Source organism: Monopterus albus, unplaced genomic scaffold, assembly GCF_001952655.1.
Source record: "Monopterus albus unplaced genomic scaffold, M_albus_1.0 scaffold135.1, whole genome shotgun sequence".
Classification (NCBI taxonomy): Eukaryota; Metazoa; Chordata; class Actinopteri; order Synbranchiformes; family Synbranchidae; genus Monopterus; species Monopterus albus.
Window position 1 is genome coordinate 1,063,521 of NW_018128015.1, and position 19,452 is coordinate 1,082,972.

The following is a 19,452-nucleotide window of genomic DNA, read 5'->3' on the forward strand; positions in this document are numbered from 1 at the left end:
TAGATGTACTTGTGTTGTGTCATCTGCAGCCTCTGACCCCTGACCTTGTTCTACAGGAGGGAGTCTGTGGAGGATCCCATCAGGAGACGACCCAGCCCCGCTCTGCTTGTTGTTTCAGGACACAGCCCCACTCAGTGTGATGCATGTACTATTGTGGTAGTGCACGAAAGAAAATAAATAGAACTGAGTAGCTAAATATTGTTTATTATCAAGGAAATGGGAAACAGGTTCAAACAGAGAACAAAGGAGACAGTCAGCAGTTAATATATGCAGGGTGGCCATGTGCTGTAGGAAATCATGCACGTTTAAGGACCAGCTTTCTGATCGCCAACACAACTGGTGAAGCGGATTATGGTGCAGTTAATCTGGACTAATGCACATTATTTAGCTACCATTCCAGATCAGATCTCTTGATATCGACCCCCCACAACACCCCTGGGTAAGAGACACAAGGGCAAACAAAAGGTAGAGGGTGTCACGCTCCTGCCCCTGTTGCTTCCTGTCATGCTTTTATTTTCACATGACTTCCTGTTTTGTTTCACCTCAGTTTTGGCCCTTTTATTTAATCATCATTAGTTCACCTGCTCCTTATTGTTTGCACCTGTTTTTCACTTCTATTTAGGCAGCGTCCTCCCACCAGGACGCTGCCAGATTGTTCTAGACCCCAGCTCTGACTCTCCAGCACTTATACCTTGCCTGACTCTCTGTTTCTGACCTTGGATTACCATTTTTGACCACCGTGTTTTGTCTATGCCCTCCCAGATTCTGATCGCCTGCTGTGTACCGACATTCTGAATTTGTCCCCCTTGACCTCGAGTTTGGATCCCCTGGCTATACCTGTTTACCGGCGCCGACCCTGGACTGTCTTATCGACCTGAGTGATATCCTGGACTTTTTGTTAGTTGTTTTGTTTACTGCTAGTAAAGAACTTGTCGCTACCTCAGTTCGTCTGGTTATTTAATTGAGTTCACCACAACCTCTGTTTGGCATCTGTACACGCCAAACCTGACAGAGGGGAGTCTGGTGCAGGCAGACTTGGACACAGTTACACTTTATTATTACTCTAAAGCCTTCAAGATTTTTTATTTCTTATTATCTCTTTCTATTCCAGCCTTTGATGGTAGTGAAGTCCACTTTTCCCAGATAGTTTAACCACAAGGAATTCACAGGAAAACTATCCATCCTGTAAGCCAGTGCATTTTTATCTAACTGATTACAGCCTCGCTGTTTACTATCTGCTCTCTTTACACCGTCCCTTCCTACTGCTGTTGCTTCACATTAAAAGAGGTAAGCTGTTGTCTTTTATACTGAAGCAGCCACAGGAAACACTTCTGTTTGTCACAGTGGTCATTTCTGTCATTTTTCCTCAGCAGATAACTTCATTTTTACAAGACAGTAACGGAACAAGAAAAAGCAGCCGCAGCAACGTCTTGGGGAGGAGCATGTTGAAATGTGAAGGAAGGAAAGAAAAGCAGTGAAAGAAGTTGAAGTTCAGGCGCCATCAGCCACAGAACATGTAGAAATCCTGTATGTATTTTACCTGACATTTACTAGAGGTATAAGCTTCTAAAGGACAGTTGTACTTGTCAGATCTTAAACACTTAGCACAAAGTCATTTAAACCACTATCTATGAAGGGAAGTGAAGAGATGAGAGCTGCATTTCAGTGGAAAAGCTAAAGACAGAATGTGCTGATGAGGAGCCTGTCTAACAATCTGTGTATTCTTCATTATCAACACAATGTAGTGAAGCTTGGAACTAAATGTATTTCTGAGTTCCACAGTAAAGGCAGATGAATTCTTATCTGGTTTCCTGTTCTCACAGAGGGCAGCAGAGAGCTGCACGCTCCTCAGCTACACTCCTGTTCTTAGCTACAGATGATGAAAGATCAGGGCCAGCAGGACTTACTGCACACTGAGGAAATGATTCATTATAAAGGCTGTTTTCTGAGAAAATGACCATGGATGACACAATTCACTAGTAATCGATTATTTCCTAACTCCAGGAAAGTGTCAAAGGAACAAAGTGCTATAAATGAAGCATATGAAAGAGCCCCCCCTCCTCCCCTTGGCCTGACCACACGTCTCCAAGAGACAGATGGGTTTCACATAATAATGCACCTGTAAACCCTCAGAACCTGTTCCATCATGATGAAGGAATGCAGAGAGCACAAAATAAATAACACTTGAGTTGGTCATATCTCTGTACGAAGACAAAAGTACAATAATGAGATCATGGATAAGGAGCGTCTTACAATGTGTTAGGTTACCTGACACATAGAATCAGCACAGTCAATAGAATGGTTGGCGATAACCTCTGAACGAAGGCTCAATGACTTTAAAACAAGGTTGGCGATAACCTCTGAACGAAGGCTCCTGAGGACACTTCTTGTTTTATTACAGCCTTTCCACCTCTACAGAGGACGGTCTGCTGCTCTAGTGATCACAGCAAGAATCAATCCACCATGAAAAACACAAGGGAAGAGAAAAACGGAGCTGCTTCACTAGTCGACTGAAGGGACTGAACAGATACCAGAAAAAGGAAATCACTCACTTACATGTTGAAAAGATGTAAATGAAGGTGTGACTTAGCCATCGTGTCAACACACATGTGCGCACTACAAGAAATATACATTTCAGAAACATATCTGCAAGTACACAAAAAACTTCTTTAACCCTCCAAAATTTGGCTTCAAGCTTTCAGATTGTGTCCATGGTGAGTTTACGAAGTCTAGCTCCTGACAGGAAAACCAATGTCACACTAGAGTAAGGCCTAATCTGCCAAGGCTGAAGGGACAGATGTTCTGCTGGAAGGAGGACAATGGGAAGACAGGCCTATAGATGCTTTCTGGTTCGGTGGGTCACAATGTGTTGACCAAGGAACAAGGAGAGTAGTTTGGTGCTAAAAACCATCTAGGCCATGGAAAAGCTTTCCTTCTGCTATGGACTTCTTTTCTCCTGAACCTCAATAGACTCAAGAGACTGTAGTGACGTGAAGTCCGTACGTACAGAGACTGTAGTGACGTGAAGTCCGTACCCACTGAATGTTTGAGACTGAAGAAAAAGTGGTATATCATAAACAATGATGAAAATACTGATTGTACCACACCTATGCTGATTTAGTCGTATTTTCTCTTTAGGCGGTTCCAGTGTGGTTTATACACCCATGTTCACCAACGTACTTAAATATGAATGAATGTATTTTGGGCATCTTATTAGCTAACAAACTGTAGCGAGGATGAGAAGGGCAGGGTAGAGACTGTTCATTAGGCTTTGTGGGTCCTCCCAATTCAGATAATAAACAAACAGCCCAATTGTTCCATCTGAACTAACAATGTGCCATTGTTATTGAATAAATCAAAGTGGTGGAAAACGTCTGATGTTCTGGAGTTGGTCTGTCAGCATCTTACTGACCACAGCAGACAGGACCCAACAGAAACACTAAGTTGTATGTTAGATAAAGCAAAAGTACTGGAGTCTCCTGTTGCCTATGAGCTGATCAGTGCAGCACTTCACAACTGTGGGCGTTCAACAGCGAGAACAAATATTTAGGGGGAGATGCCAAACCCTCTCTGCAGCACACAGGGGGCTTTGTCCAGGACACTGGGGTGGAACAATGACACCATTGGCCAGTGTCAAAGAGAAGTCACAGGAAAAGGAACAGTGGCCTCGCATACACAAAATCACACGTGCACACACAAGACTGATGATAATGTGCTGGACCACTGAGTAGCTGCCCTGGCTTCAGGTTATTAAAGGTTGGGAAGGACCCAGCCCACCTGAGCTGAGGATATAACACATGACTGTTTCTTCATGGATCAGTGATCAATAAGCCAAAACAACAAATGTCTTGCTTTAGTTGTTTTGTTTTGTTTCATAAACTGGATATCTGCTATTTTGCTAAACACAAGCCTAACAATAATAAAAGGACTGACATTTGATCAGTATTCAGGTTCACTGTTAACATTTTGATCTTAGGTGAAAGAATAAAATAAACACACACAGGCAAATGCCCACATGCACAAACTCACACGTGCAAAGTTTCTGCAAAATATGAGCCATGTATGACCTTAAGTGTAAGAGCTCTGGTTTGCATGCCATGTAGATATTTATAGAAACGACACCTCTGCCGGTCTGAAACTTAAAGAATGTCTGTTGCTGTATCATATATCATGTTTCTGAGCTCATGAAACACTTCCCCGTGTCTGCCTATGTAATCACTCCATCTCTGTCCATGTCAATTAAGTGTCATGAACAGTATCGTGCAGGAGTTGTCAGCTCAGCTGATACTGCTCCAAGCTTTCACAGAGTGGTTAAGCAACAGGAAATTGCTGCCTCTCAGTTGTGTGTCATAGTAACTGAAAGGGTGGTCAATTCACTCATGCACAGCAACTAGGCACATTTACTTCAGCATTCTTTATAAATAAGCTACCGGCTAAGGGGGTTCTTGATTTTACAAAGCGGAAACCATTTTCTTGCCAAACTGTGCACTGGCACCGACTGCAGACATTCTATGACTGGTACATACCCATGCTTGAATAACGACACAATACTTAATTACAAGAATGAGTTTACTTCTATCCTCACTTACAACACTGATCATCTTCATCTTCAGCAGCACTTGCAGATACTCGTCACATGGGCTCCGCTGGTGCTCTTCCTTTTGCTCTTCCTTTTGCTCTTTGTATTTTGATTTCACAGAACAAACACTGTCCAGAAAAATGACAAACTCGCTTTTTCTGCGTAACATGGTCTCAGTTTTCACACAACAACAAAACAGAAAAAAGAAGCCTGGAATAAAGTGAATCCATTTTAAAGGGATAAAATATGGTAGTCAGGTTTGTGTTAAAAGCTTTAAGAACCTGCATATACTGTACTAATGCAAAGGCTGGGTCCCAAACACATCCTATATCCTGGTAATGTGTAATCCAGGAACACCAAGAACATACTCATCGCTCAAGCAATGAGAGGGAATGACAGAAATGTTGTAACCAGCACAGAACTTGATTAAAAGACTCGATTAATCTGATTGCTGCACCTCCCTTCACCATCCAATAGACTGTTCTATGGCTTAATCCTGCTGGACCAGCAAACACACATTAGCCATCTGAGCTGTTTTTGTTCTTGTTGGAGGATAAAGCTCATTAACCCTTATACAACACATTCTCTGTAATTAAGGCAACTCTGAACTTCATAATATGCCAAATATGTGAACCACGATGACCCTTCAACTACGACAGCACTTCAAACTACTGGCTAGGTGACTGCCATCCTTGATTCATTCGCTGCACAAGTTGGAGAGCAACCCAGGCATTTCGTACGTCAAAATGGTATCGTTATGGCTACTATGCTTCCTTGCCAATAGGTGTCAGTCATTAAAAATAATCACAGCTGCCATGGCTCTTGTGAAATTTGAAAGAATAAACGACAGGATACAAACAGAACTAGCTTATAGTTCAGTCTGCTGGCAAACATGATGAAATGAAAGACTCACTTGAATATTTTTGTATTTTATTTTTTACACTTTCACCAGGCTGTGTGTGTTGCTTACAGTTTCAGTTCATAAATAGAAGTGGCTGATGCTTTTTCCATCACGTAAGGCTTCTCTTCTTGCAGCAGCTCTTCTCACTAGAGCTACAGTTATCTTCAGCTGACAAGAGTCAAATCTCTCCCTTGATGATCATGTCATACTGTAGCAGGATGCCCTCCGGCTATGTGCCAGCCATGTATTGCATTTCTCTTTAAAGGCTCAGAGTCTTGCTCTGTATGTAAGACAGAGTGTGGTACTCTATTTCTCTTGCTATTGCAGTATTTAGCTGCTTAATTCAGCTCATTTAGCTTAGATACTGCAGAAAGGTGCAGCAATGTTATTATGAGGGGTCGGCCACTATATTTCCTCTTTTTTACACCACACCCATTTTAAGTTTGCTGTTTTCCTCAGCTACTTTTATTCCCATAGATGAACAGTCAACTCTTTAACCTGCTAACAGGCCGCAGGGACTTTGAAACCATAGCTTCACTCTCCCCTTGGTTTTATGCTCTCAGAGGACTTGGAATACATGCATACTTTCACTGTATCATCAAAATGAGCTCAAGTCTCTGGGTGGTCTGAATGCTGGCAGCACTAGCAGGTTTTAGTGCAACATCACTGAATTGAACTCCCTGACTTACCTCATCCCAGGATATGAGTACATGTGACACTTCTTAGGAGGCAGCCTGACAAGGACCTTTGGAAGACTCAGTTTGCTCTTGGTGTTTAATACAGTTGTATGCCTGATTACAGTATATCCATTACCATCAGTCTCAGAGCCAGGGGTGAGGGGCAAGCTAGTGAGTCAGCATGATGAAAATGGAAAGCAGAACAGAGAAACAGAATAAATGAGAAGAAACCACGTGTGAACCACAGTTCATGCTGGAACTATCTTCTGCCATCAGGATATTTTCAATCAGTGGGAGACAAACATGAGCTAGTCTTCATCATGGCCATGAACCAGTTCACACTAAGTGGCCAGAAAGTCACTGTGTGGCGCCGACTGTATCTATTCACCACATCTGGCACTCTTTTCAGGAAGCAAAATAACAAGCCACTACTGTCACACAAGCAGCAAACGCACTGTTTCATGGCCTCAGAAACATCTCTTGACTTCATTATCCAAATTAAGGACAACTGAGTTAACAGTCAATAAAACATATTAGCACTTTTCACAAACACACACACATGCGGCGGATGTGTTTGATAGCTAGCTACAGAAAACATCCGTGCTGTCACATCCAATAGGGTTTCCTGCCTATTTGTTATTTTATATTTTGAGATGAGTTCATTTCAAACCAGGAAATTTCGTGTTGTCATAAATACATTTGTGAACGCCAAACCCACAAGTCTAAATGTTACCAGAAGACTTAACTTTTTTATATATTTCTTGTTTTTCATCTGTTTGTTTTTTGCCCCTTTTTCTCAGTAGTGGAATCTTTCTGTTTTATTGAGTATACTGGAGCCTGAAAATATTTTCAAACAGAGGCTGCAGGAAAATAGGATGTAGCCCTTGGTTCACTGTCCTCCACTTTGAATAGCCATCAAACAGCCAACAATGCAATAATAACATGACTCCCTGTATTAGTGTTACTCTGCTGAAGGAAACTCAGTGCTGTCAGGGCCTCAAGAACAAATGACACTTACAGTACATGCTACAACACAGCAGTAATTAGGAGAACATGGAAGGCTGTTAGGCTAAAGTGACAATATGTCAGAGCTCATGTGACTGGGACCCAACATCTGTATAATTCCCACAGTGTTTAGAGGTCCACTTTACAAATAACAGAAGCGGCAATAACTGTGGCGGAAAGGACTTAGTCACCTTTTCATGGACAAGATGGCAAAATAGCTCAGACCTCCCAGTTCCAGTTTTTGAGGAAGCAGAAGGACTACGCCTATGGTCAGAAAGCACCCAGGACAGAATATCTCACTTCACCATTACATCAAAAACCTGTGAAAATGCCTGGAAGAACCAAGAAGATGTTTTCACACATCCTGGTTTATCCCTCCAACAGTCGGTTAGCCAAAGACATAAAATTCTCTACAGTGCTGAGACATTAAAAAGAAGAAAACTCACATTTAAGAAGCTGGAACTGTCAAATATTTGGGAGTTTTGGGAGAAATTACCAGCTAAGAAATGGCCAGGCTAAACAGATGTGCCTCTTTACTATTGTCAGTGTGAACCTATTCTCTCCCCTACCCCCTCTAACTCCTTTCTTTCTGATTCTCCCTCCCTGGGGTGCAGTCTAGGGCCTTCAGATCAGATGTGGATCCATTCACTAGTATTTTACCATCACAGAGGTTCAAAGAAATAGCTGAAGAGAAAATAGGCTTGGGGTGGTATCACTGAGTCAGCAGGTGGGTGGCAATGAGTAAGTTTTAATGTGGGGGCATGCAGGAAGTTTCAGTCTCAGATGCCTTCTGACTCCAACACACTGACAGAAGGAAACAAGCCAGCCCTCGAGGTGCCCTGAATGTCATCTGAGCAGCAGGGGATGAGGCTGGACCCTGGGGGAGTCTGAGTCAGGATGAGATACAACAGCAGAAAACACGGAGGAAATCACAGTCTAAGACCAGACTGTTCCAAGCTCCAACTACAGGAGATCAGGCCTAATATCTCACTGAGATCCACACAAACAAAAGGTTGTGATAGAACTGTTGTGTCTGTGCTCCTCCAGCAAAGCCTGGAGCAAGCACCAGAAAAACCAAGCGATGTTGTAAAGGCCTCTTCAGTCAATACTACAGTAGGACCGATGACCCACAGATACACGTGCCTACTAATGAAAAGACAAGACAAACGAGTTTGTCTCTAAAGCCGTCCGTAATGAAGAAGCAGCTTCACACCATGACTGGCACTGAGTAAACAAAGTAACACACCATCTGAAAACTGTAATGCAGCGGTTCAATCAGGACCACCCATAGGCCATGTTGCCTGCTGTTACAAACCCACGGATGATGACCCTTGTGCATTTGAACTCACCTTTAGCTGCTGCTCTTTGAGAAGAGTTTCAGCCTTATCCATGTTGCCTCATCAATAAGTTGCAATGAAAAGAAAGGATAACTTCACATCCTACACACTGTGAAAAGTTTGCAACTGTGAGAGAAGTAGCTTATATCCAGTTCCCAAATCAGCCACATAAAAGAAGTGAAACAGTCAAGGTGCATCATTGTGGACACATGTTTGTGCAGATTCTCAGTCATCCAGGTCATAGTAAACTGAACAAACCTTAGAAAAAATCAACTGGACTTAGATTTCTAGATCGAAGACGTTTCACCTCTCATCCATTCTAAGGTTTTTCATATCATTGTGGAAAGCTGTAGCAGTCACACTGTTGGTAACATAAGACAAAACATGACATTAAACTTCTGGTTTTGTTTAGAACTACTTTGTACCGCTAATATTTAGCCTGAGAATACTGTCACTGAGGCCTGGTTAGTATCACCTCTGCTGCTCAGAGTCAGTTCGAGCTCTGACAAATGCTGCAGCCTCCCTTTCTTTAGATGTTCTTCGACACTTTGGCCATATCCAACTTAATTTAGAATAGTTATTTAGAGTGCAGTGCACAATATTTTCATCTTTTTCTGATTCCTGTTACACTAAGAAAAAGGCTTATGTTTTGCATTATTTGACTTCCTTCTTCCTTGACTGCACTTATACATATCGCCTCTTTCTAAAGGGGTTTGGGGTCCTTACTGTGTGTGCATGTGACTCCGATCCATTTACTTCATTCTCTGCTTGCACAAAAGAGATACATTACATTTCAGTACCCTGCAGACACAGTTCTGTCTCTGTATTAGCAGGTCGATGGGAGGTGGACCCTGGCTGCATCTCAAGTCTTTTATCATTCCTCACTTGCACCAAGACTCTTATATCTGCTCTGGGGATCGAGGAGTGAGGAGGCTACTGGAGGAGCCATGAGCGAGGATACACATGGGCATCCTTCACTGAAGTCCTTTACAAACCAGCACACTCCTATATCAGAAATAGGTGATTGGACGCGGCAGATGAAGGATGAGAAAAAAAAGGACATTTCGTGTCTCTTTACACTGTTTCCTCAATTTCTCTCTCCTCTCCTCACATCTTACATGGGAGGAAGAGACTCGAAATGTTCCCCAAGTCTGGATTTAATACTGCGATACACAGATGGACTCTTCTCAACCATGGGCTTATATAACACTTCTGCTGTTACCTTGTTAGTAATGTTACAAGGACGGCAATGGTAATAATTTTCATGATAGAAAACATTCCATGAGTGAGTACTGCAACGACTGCTATGATGCTGCACCAAAGGCATTTGGCATTTTGGAGATGTATCAACTGAATGTGGTGTTTCACTGAAGGTGACTCACAAAGTACAAACAATACAGATCAACCACACTCACTTCTGTTTATTTATTTAACCTGTTAGTGTGTCTGAGCATGTTCCCAGCCATAATCTGTCCCAACTTCATAATATCCATTCAAGTAAACTACCTAATCAATATAATTTGAGTCAGCACAGCTCTGATTCATCCTTGCTCATACTTTATTGTAACAAAGCTTCAATTCCAAGCTACTGTGAAGCAGAAAGGCCTGTCTGCGCTACTTCACCACAACAGTCGTGTTCGTGAGATGCTGCAAAACTCTGCTTCACTGTGACGTCACTTCCTCAAATATAATTTACTTTCCTGTTCACTGTGAGGAACAACAGGATGAGCATGGTGGCTCGTGTGGGGTGGTGGCACCAAAAAAGTCAGGAACACTGTAACAATGAATGTGATGTCTACAATACTGGATGTTGCCCTTAAAACAAATATTAGAGGAACCAAGATGAGCTTGTGTTGAGGTGATTTTACTTTTACAATCTGGGTAATTTAGGAGTCTGCAATTTGTTGTCAGCAGAATATTAAGCAGCATCATATCATAAATACCTTTCATAGATTTTATTATTTAATTTATTGAGAAATATCTGCCTAACCCACAGCATCCCGCCCTTGCTCTACTTAAAAGTGTGGGCGCTGCTGCACTGCTGGTGTTGAATGACCTGGTTTGGGGCAACAAGAAAATACACTGTGCATTCTCCAGGGGCAACAGCCACCTGTACAGTGCTGCTAAACCCAGTGTGCTGCCCTATTGCAGGGACTAAGATTAAAGAAACACGTTTCTGGATTCAATTTAAGACTGCTATGGAAAAACAAGCATCTGGTTGTAATAAGTTATTCTCTGCAACAGCTCCATTTCTGTTTATCAAAGCTGCAAATGCTCTCCAGGCTTAATGTATGTGAAACCTTGTAAATTATCTCCAAGCTACGTGCACTTTGCATGACTACCTGGGCAGCAGCGGTTTTTGGCCAAACACTGCAGTAGTAAAGTGCAAATACACTGACATCACTGGGAGAATTTGGGGCAGTGACGTCCACTCCTTTCTTCTAAGAAATCCCTGATGTAACTATCCCTATCCCCTTTGCTAGTTGGTAGAGAAGAAAGAAAACAGACTTCAATACTGATGTTAGACTGCAGGTTCATCAGAGAACAAAGTGCTCTACACTGCAAGTACTGTGACCAGGTGCTGTGAGGAATCACCTTCCTACAGATCAAAACTGTGACCTGGTTTGAAATCAGTAACGTATGACCCTTCCTGCAGGTTCAAATGCCAACTCCATGTAGGAACTTGCAGGCATGCACTCCTGCGTGGTTGCACTAACAACTAATACATACTGAAAACATACTGGTTTAAAATGTGCAGTGAATCCTACCACAGCCAGCCAGCACATCTGCCAGGCAGTCTGGACAGCAGAATGACTCCACAACAAAATACCACCAGCCACTGAAACAAAACCCTGACAACAGGAATTCCACTGTTTGCAACTGCTTGTTATCAAGTAGTAACAATAGTTTGACACGGTCCTGTAATCTTCAATGTTACCGTGTTGCAGTTTATAACACAATGCTCTAAATGTTTGAGTATATCTGGAAATACCACTGATACAGAGGCTGGCTTCACAGGGACTACTACCTGGTTGTAATAACATCAGCATTCCTTAAAAGTGAATTTAATTGGGATGAAAAATGAGATCATAGCACCGGAATTTAGTAAGGTCGCTGGGCTCTTTGTCTGCTGTTGCTCACAAAGAGTGAAAATTTGGGGCAACTTAATGAGCCAAATGCAGCATTAATAAGGCACAGATATAAACCCTCCTGATTCTGTGACAAGTGTAGAGGATAAAGCTGGCAGGTTTTGCATTTAAGTGAAGGAACCAGTTACGTTTCACCGCTGTTTGCACTTAAACATCAGTGTCCAGAAATGTGAGGATAAATACGACAACTTGACCACATTTACTTCCTCTACTGATTGATAATACAGCCTGTGACGTGCACGTCATTTACCAGATTGTTACACATTTATCAGAGTGCTACTAAAGACAAGTGTCACGACAGCAGGAGCCGTGAGGGGGTGTGCGCAAAGCGTGCTTTCAGACGCTACAATGTAAACTAGAATGGATGTTGAGCGGGTATTTACTGACACCCTCCTTTCTAACAACACCACGGACACTGAAAGGAAATACAACAGAAGTCACGGAATTAGAGCCAAAATCCATCAGCTTCGGTGGCTACGAACTAGCCCCCTGATGGCTAACATCACCGGGCTGAACGTCCACAAAGCTGCGCACACAAAACGTCGTTTTAGTATCAAAGATGGAGCCTCCGCGCCTTGTCACACGCATGTTTATTTTAACGGAGGTCCGTTAAGTCCACAGGGGCTCAATAAAACCCGTTAACAAAGTCCACTGAGACTCACCCATAGCTCTGTCCCCCAGCTCATGGTTTCAGCGCGATGTCCTCGGAATAATCCACAACTGAGGTGTTTTCAACACGCACGGCAACAGACGAGATTTGTGCCTTTGTGGTGCTCGTCTGTCAGCGGCCGTATGCGGAAAAACCCGGCTCCTTTACTGTAGCTTGGTTTTTTTTTCAGAGTGCCATCCTGTCTGATACAAGATGGCCAGGAGGTGCAGCGTAATCTTCTCACACAGGATAGTCTCGATATGTGCGCCGCGCAGGCACGAGCTTCAACCTAGTGACAGCTGCTTTTGCGCGCACACAGGCAGGAGAACTAGGGTTGGTGGGGTGGGGGTGTCACTGCTGGGCCTTAACTAGTAACGGCTCACTCACTTTCCCTTGAGCGTTTTCAAATGTGGTTTGAAAGCTGGAGGAACATGGGGCGGTGGTGGAGGTTCAGAAAGGTCACCACCCATGGCAGATGTTTCACTGAACACCCCCAGTGGATTTAATACTAGCTCCTGGGGAACCTCCCTCCCACTCTGATAAAACCTAAGCAGTGGTGTGGCTCTGTAAAAGTCACAAATGAAAGTCCTGCATTCAAAATGCTAAGTAAAAGTACAGTCATACTACTAAAAGAAGAAGTGTTCATTATAAACTGATGCATAATTGTGTAGCCTACATCACTTTAAAGTTACATCTGCTAACATTATATGCCATTATACCTTTTTTTAACCTAATTGTCTTATTCTGCCTTATTGTTATTTATCTGCAAAGCATTTTGAATTGTATCAATCTGTATGAAAGCTGTGATAAAGGTTTGTTTGATTTGATCTGACTCATAATTTGAAGTACTGCTGTGTCTTATTGTACTGCATTTTGTTTTATTAATCAAATTCTGAGTGGTATAGTAACCAAAGTTAGCAAATAAGTGCAATGCAGTAAAATGTATGAAGTAACTGAAAATACTCAAGTGAAGTAGAGTTACATCACACTGTATATAAGTATAGTATTTCAGTAAATGTACCACTGAACCTACAGCTTGCCCCACCACAACTGCCACAAGCTTCCACTTTGCACACAGGATGTTGCATTGGCGGTGCAGAGTTTAGAAACTTTGAAGCACCAAGAATCAGATGGTTCACATTCTCTTGGACATGGTTTACTGTAGCCATTGTTGATGATAAGGTAGCACCTGTGTTTTTCCAGCTAAGTCAAAATACCTTCTATGAAAAGTTGTATTATCTGAGATACCTCATGATACTCTGTATAAATTCCCAGCATCATAAAACATTTATCATATCAGCAATTATCATGGTCATTGTGATTACTGTGCTAAATTATTTTTTATGGTGATGATCTAGATATTGTATTATGAAATCCAGTTTGTTGTCAATAATATTACTACAACAACACTACCATCTAGTGGTTGAAAACTTTACAAACCAGGGGCACACCACTGAGGTGGAAGTGGGTGCAAGATGAAAGAAATGCAGTGAGGCCATGTCAAAAAAATGTAGTGGGCTTTGTCTGCCCATGAGTAACTGGCTGTGCATGTGTAATGTACTTAATCATAGCAAACATATTACTAGTTTAACACTGGTGTATTATATTACATTAACTATATTGTCCTGAGACTCGACAATTCATATTGCCCTCTGTGGGGGGTATGGCACTGTGGCCTTTATTTCAAGCACCATACTCGTTTGTGTCCTAATGTCCTGGAAAGATGACATCCTGGACTTTCTAGTGATGTCATACAAATTGATGTGTGGTCAGCAGATCACATGTTCTGTCTTTTTAACATGGCAGCAAACACCTTTTATTCTTCTGGGTCTTCAGGATGTGCCTGATCCAAGGCTCTGGAATGGAGCATGACATACTGAGCCCCTTAATGCAACAAAGAATTTATTAATTTCAATTAGTTGCACTCGTGTTTTCCTATTGGATTAATTCAAGTGTAGTAAGACTGTCAGGAAAACGCAACATATCATTTTGTAATAGATTTCCTAGAAGATGTAATACCTAGCACACTTGTACAGCCACCAAGTAGCATGTGAACAAAGCTATGGTGAATTAATTAATTAGTTAATTGAGCTTGAAGTCTCTGCTACAGCTGAAAAAGCTGATTTATGTAGTACAGTTCTGGATTCCATTGTGCCTGTTTATTATTCTTGTGATGCTTGGGGACAACTGCTGGACTTCCTGTCAGTTTCTCTGGATAAGATCATCTGATGTGCAGTTTACATGTGCAGAGAAGGCAAAAAGTGAAGAAACAATCATGTTTATTACGAGCTCAGTCTGTATTTTAAATTTACATGACAGGTTTATTTGCACAACAGCTTTTGACTTCACAATGGAAACTATTTATTTTCTTGTCTTTCAATTATGCATGACTTCTATCGGCATGTTTTGCTGTTTTGTCAAAAACAACACTGAAATATAATTGATAATAAAATGTAACAGGTAACGAATCCTTTAATCAGTTTGACTTGGATGTTGTCTTGTATTTGTCCATTTATTAAACAACTTTTCAATCAATTTGAGAGTCATGAATGCTTCCAGTTCTGTGTTTTTATTTTGGTTGGTGGTTCTGCTCTTCAGATTTCACTGACTCAGCCTTTAAATATAAGGCAACACATCCTTCAGAGAACATGGTTAATCACCAACAGGGGGTGCACGAGGACCTTCCAAGTCAGTGCCAAACACCAGCCTGCCTTGATCTCAAAAGCAAAAAAAAAAAAAGAAGAGCACACAACAGCCATATTATTAATGAACTTAGCCACTTAACAATATCAAAGTACAAAAACACTGAGTTCTACAAACTGAAACAAATATATTGCTCCTATCCCTGTCTTTGTTGTTGTCAGGTGGAGATGGTGGAGATGAATGACCTTGTGAAACAGTGTTGTCAGGACATATAATGAAGATATAGGTGAATCTGAAATGAATTCTTAACTATTGCAAACACACACCCACATCCTTTACAGTAAGACAGTCTCCAGTGCTGGTTGTTATAACTCAGCTTCTTCCTTTTTCCATGTATCACATGCTGTCATGACACTTGAATTAGAAAGTAGAGGGTCTCCAAAGAGAAAGGTGTTTACTGTGAACCTACATATGGGGCCTAGTCATTCAACTGTGTCCAGATCCTACTGTATCCATCTGACCAAAGAAAGTGCTGCCAGTGCTCATCGGGTTCCTCTTCATGTTGTCTGACAGACCCTGATCTTGAGCAGTGGTTTTCTTTGTGAACGCTGTCCATAGAGTTGACTCCACACTGTCTGATCAGTCGCTAAACATCAGTGTCTACACATAATCCTTGAGACAATTCAGTAGCACCATCTGTTTTTCAAACAGCAAACTGTGCATGTTATCTTTTTTCAAAGATGGCCATTGTGTCTTCTGTTGCTGGTCATGGTACAGTGGTCAGTTGGACTGACTTGTGATGAATTGAGTTTGAACTCTAGTTTATCAGATAAAAACAGTCAGATAGCCTGATAACTCCACCTAAATGCTTTTATTTGGTCTCAAAAAACTACGTTGTGATTTATTAAAGGTATATTTCTATATAATAGCTGGTTTACCTAATTAAAATATTACAAGGTGATACATAAATGACTGCAAAAATTGTCAAAAATTAATTTATGCAGAAATTTGCTCTTGTCACAATTTTTAGAAAAAACCTATTGTGAACTGGGTCACGATGGTTTGTCATTTTAACAACAGAAAAAGTTTAGGAAACACTGGCCTATCACATCTGTAGGTTTCTAATTATACATAAGATCAAACATTCTACATTTCAACACAAAAATAATTAACAATGAAAGATGACACAATTTTAAATTATCTAACACTTTAGAGATACTGCACAGTCGCTCTATTTTGTTATACAGCAAATTCTCGGTTGTGTCACAAATGATCCAGACCCAAATTTCACAGCTCTTTAGTTTGAATTTAATCATTATAAGGGTTTTTTTAAAACAGTAAAAAAATGTTTGGATTGACTTACTATTTATTATTCTTACTAGTATGTTTTCATTATATTTATATGATTTATCTTGTAGGCTATTTTATAAAAAAAAAAAACACTGAGTCATGTGGCGACCAATATGAAGTAAAACATACTCTCTAAAGGAGAAGAGAAACTCAGAACCAGTGCAGGCAAAACATAATCTGTTAAAGGTTGGCGACACCCCAGTAATGTCATATTTTAACAAGTATATTATAATCGAGCCATTTAAATGTTGTCTTGTCTAAACATACCAGATCTGACAGTCTTGTCTTTGCTCCAGCAGCACTTCTTTTATTGCCACTGTTTTGTACACTCAATCTGGAGCATGATGTACCAGGGTTATTTAGTTTCATATCATACTGCTGGTTGACAGGAGTGTAAATATGGATTTGGCATTAGATTTCTGGCCAAAATGAGGAAAGGGTTTCAATCAATGATGTTTTATTACTGATAAACAGCCGCAACAAAATGATTTTAAAGGAAAAGGGTCCTTTGTAGAGAACACAATATTTTACACCATAGTAGTTTACACTAGACAAACTACATTTTCATTGTGGAACTCTTATCTTAGATCAGACAATTTTGACTCTCTGATAAAGTATTGGAAAGTAACTATGTATATTTAATCAGTTATTTAGGTTTCATGTTACTTTATACTTTCACTTCACTACAATCTAGAAGCAAATGCTGAACTTTCAACCCCGTTAAATTTATTTAACACGTAGAGCTAAAATTGTTCATATAAAACAGGTTGGAAAATATCATGCATTTTAATGTCTTATGGAAAACAGTTTGAATTGCATTATTATTTAAAGGAGTTATTCTAATTCGCCTTGACATGACTTTCATATACTATCCCTTTCCATCCACTGGACACTGCAGAACACAAAAGACTTCCATGTCTTTAAACATTTCTGAAGAGAGTAGCGCACTGAGCATTTCTGACCAATTTCCATATGGAGATAAAATGATCCTTAAAACATTTTCTAGAAATATCTGAGATGAATAGCCCATTATTTATAAACTCAAGAACATCTGAAGAGCTACTTAAATCTCTGGCTTGAGGCAGACTTTCTCTGACCGCTTGCCACAGATCAAGTCGTATTCAACTGGTAGCATCAGTCCTTACAAGGAGCCTCTCATACAATCAGACACGCGAAGCTATAGGGTCTGTTACACAGCAGTTAACATCAGTGACTTAAGTTTTAAAGGGGGAAGTTGAGCACTTCTCAGTGACCAACATGAGCTTCTCCATGTTGCTCAGGAAACACTAAGATGCACAGTACATCTGAGAGGAGGCGGTAGATTAGAGGTCCTGCACACACAGCGCTCTGAGGAGTCCTATCTCATCCTTAGGGTTGGTGACAGGACAGAACACATCCCATCGGAACACTGACAATAATCGCACAACTAAAATATGAAATTGTGAATGCTACTTACATATGACATGATGCGATGGCAGGCCATGCTGGGATTATTCTGACACTCACTCACCCCTGAGCTCTCAAGCTTTCACCTGATACCAACAGCTAAATCTCAAAAATCATGCCTAGAAATTGCCCATATTAAATATATCTAAAAGTCAGAGGAGCCACCTGGATCAAAATGAGTAAAGCTGCATCAAAGGAATTAAGTTTCAAAAGGGCTGGAGAGTAGGTAAGAGAGAGATTGTGTCAGTGCATCAGTCTGCTTCCTAAGTCTAAAACAAAAAGATGAGCAGCGCCATCCAGTGGTCATACAACGACAGTTAATGTTTGAACAAAGCTCCATCCCTGCTTTGGAACAGCATCCTAAAGATGGACACTCATCTACATGTATATTGTATTGTGCAGCATCTGCACTGATTTCTTTCCATCTTTTTCATTTTTTTTAATTGTAATATACTGTATTCTAACTTTTTTAAATAATTCTTTTGGGGGGGGGTTCACTTATATTAAGTACATATACACATAAGTAGGTTGCTAAGAGGTGGACAGGAAATGGAGGAGACAGATGGGGAGACCTGCGACATAGGTCGGCGGTCAAACTCGACCAACATCACACACACTGTGCCTGATGCACTGCACCATGACAGCTTTCAGCTACCGGGGCACCCCACTGTATTCTAATTTAACTCCAATTGATCGAGCAATTTTCTTATAGGATTATTTTAAATTGTCGTCATCATGTTTGAATGCTTTATTTTCATCAATATTTCTGTGCTGCTCCAGGATATTTCTGCTAATTATCTTTGCACTCAGTACTATTGGTCTTTTTTTATTCCATGAAGTTTTTACATATTTAGGCTTTTGACCAATTATACTGTAATGTACTACTGAGCTGAAGACAATGCCCTTTCCAGGACTAGTAAAACACACTTGATAGCTTTATGGACAACATCCGCAGCCCTTACCACTTGTTAATTTGTGATTTATATTTCTATGTTCATAGAACATTCCCCATATGTATATAACTTAATGTATATAAATGAATGTATGTGGTTTTGTGCCTACATATTACACACAATATTTCTGTAATATTGCCAGTAGTAGGGCCAATAGTCTCATCATCCTTTCATACCATTGGGACCGGACTAAAAAGGAGATTTTAATAGTGAACCTTGTTGCTCCAATAAAACAACCATCCCCTCTCTCAGTTTGAATCCAAATTTGTGAAGTAACTAAAAGTCGGAAGGAGTATTTATTTACTCAAGCAAATGTAGTAATACCTCATTAAAATACTCTGTTACATGTAAAAGTCCAGCTTTCAAAATTTTAGGTGTTAACAAAATGTAGGCTATTTAATGCATCAAAAATAAAAGTACTCATGCTTGATGCTTTCTTTCTGTTTGTAACATATAAATACATTTTACTACTTTTTTTAATTAATCAAATTATGTAGATCTAAATGATGTAATGATGAGAGCAAACCTGGGGCTTTTGGGCTCCTGTGACCCCTGTCTTTCGCCCAGTCAGTAATCCCGTCTTGATTACGGTAACTCTGCGGTTTTCGTTATACCGTATATGAGTGTCATTACGGTAACAATGGGGCAGTTTGGTTGATCCACACTCCAATCAGCAGGTGGCGGTAAAGCGCCTTAAGCTGGCATGCAAACCGTCAATAAATTACGGAGAAGGAGGAAGAAGAAGACGACGAAGAAGAAGAAG

General features: G+C 40.8%; 1 protein-coding gene across 1 annotated transcript in view; it reads right to left on the reverse strand.

The window, feature by feature from the left end:
• The window catches only part of fnbp1b (formin binding protein 1b), a 47,389-nt gene extending 34,704 nt beyond the window's left edge, over positions 1 to 12,685 (reverse strand). Inside the window, 1 exon segment of the mRNA XM_020613581.1 lies at positions 12,311 to 12,685. Within this exon segment, the coding sequence (XP_020469237.1) occupies positions 12,311 to 12,334 (24 nt within the window). The 5' untranslated portion in view covers positions 12,335 to 12,685.
• Positions 12,686 to 19,452: the final 6,767 nt, after the last annotated feature.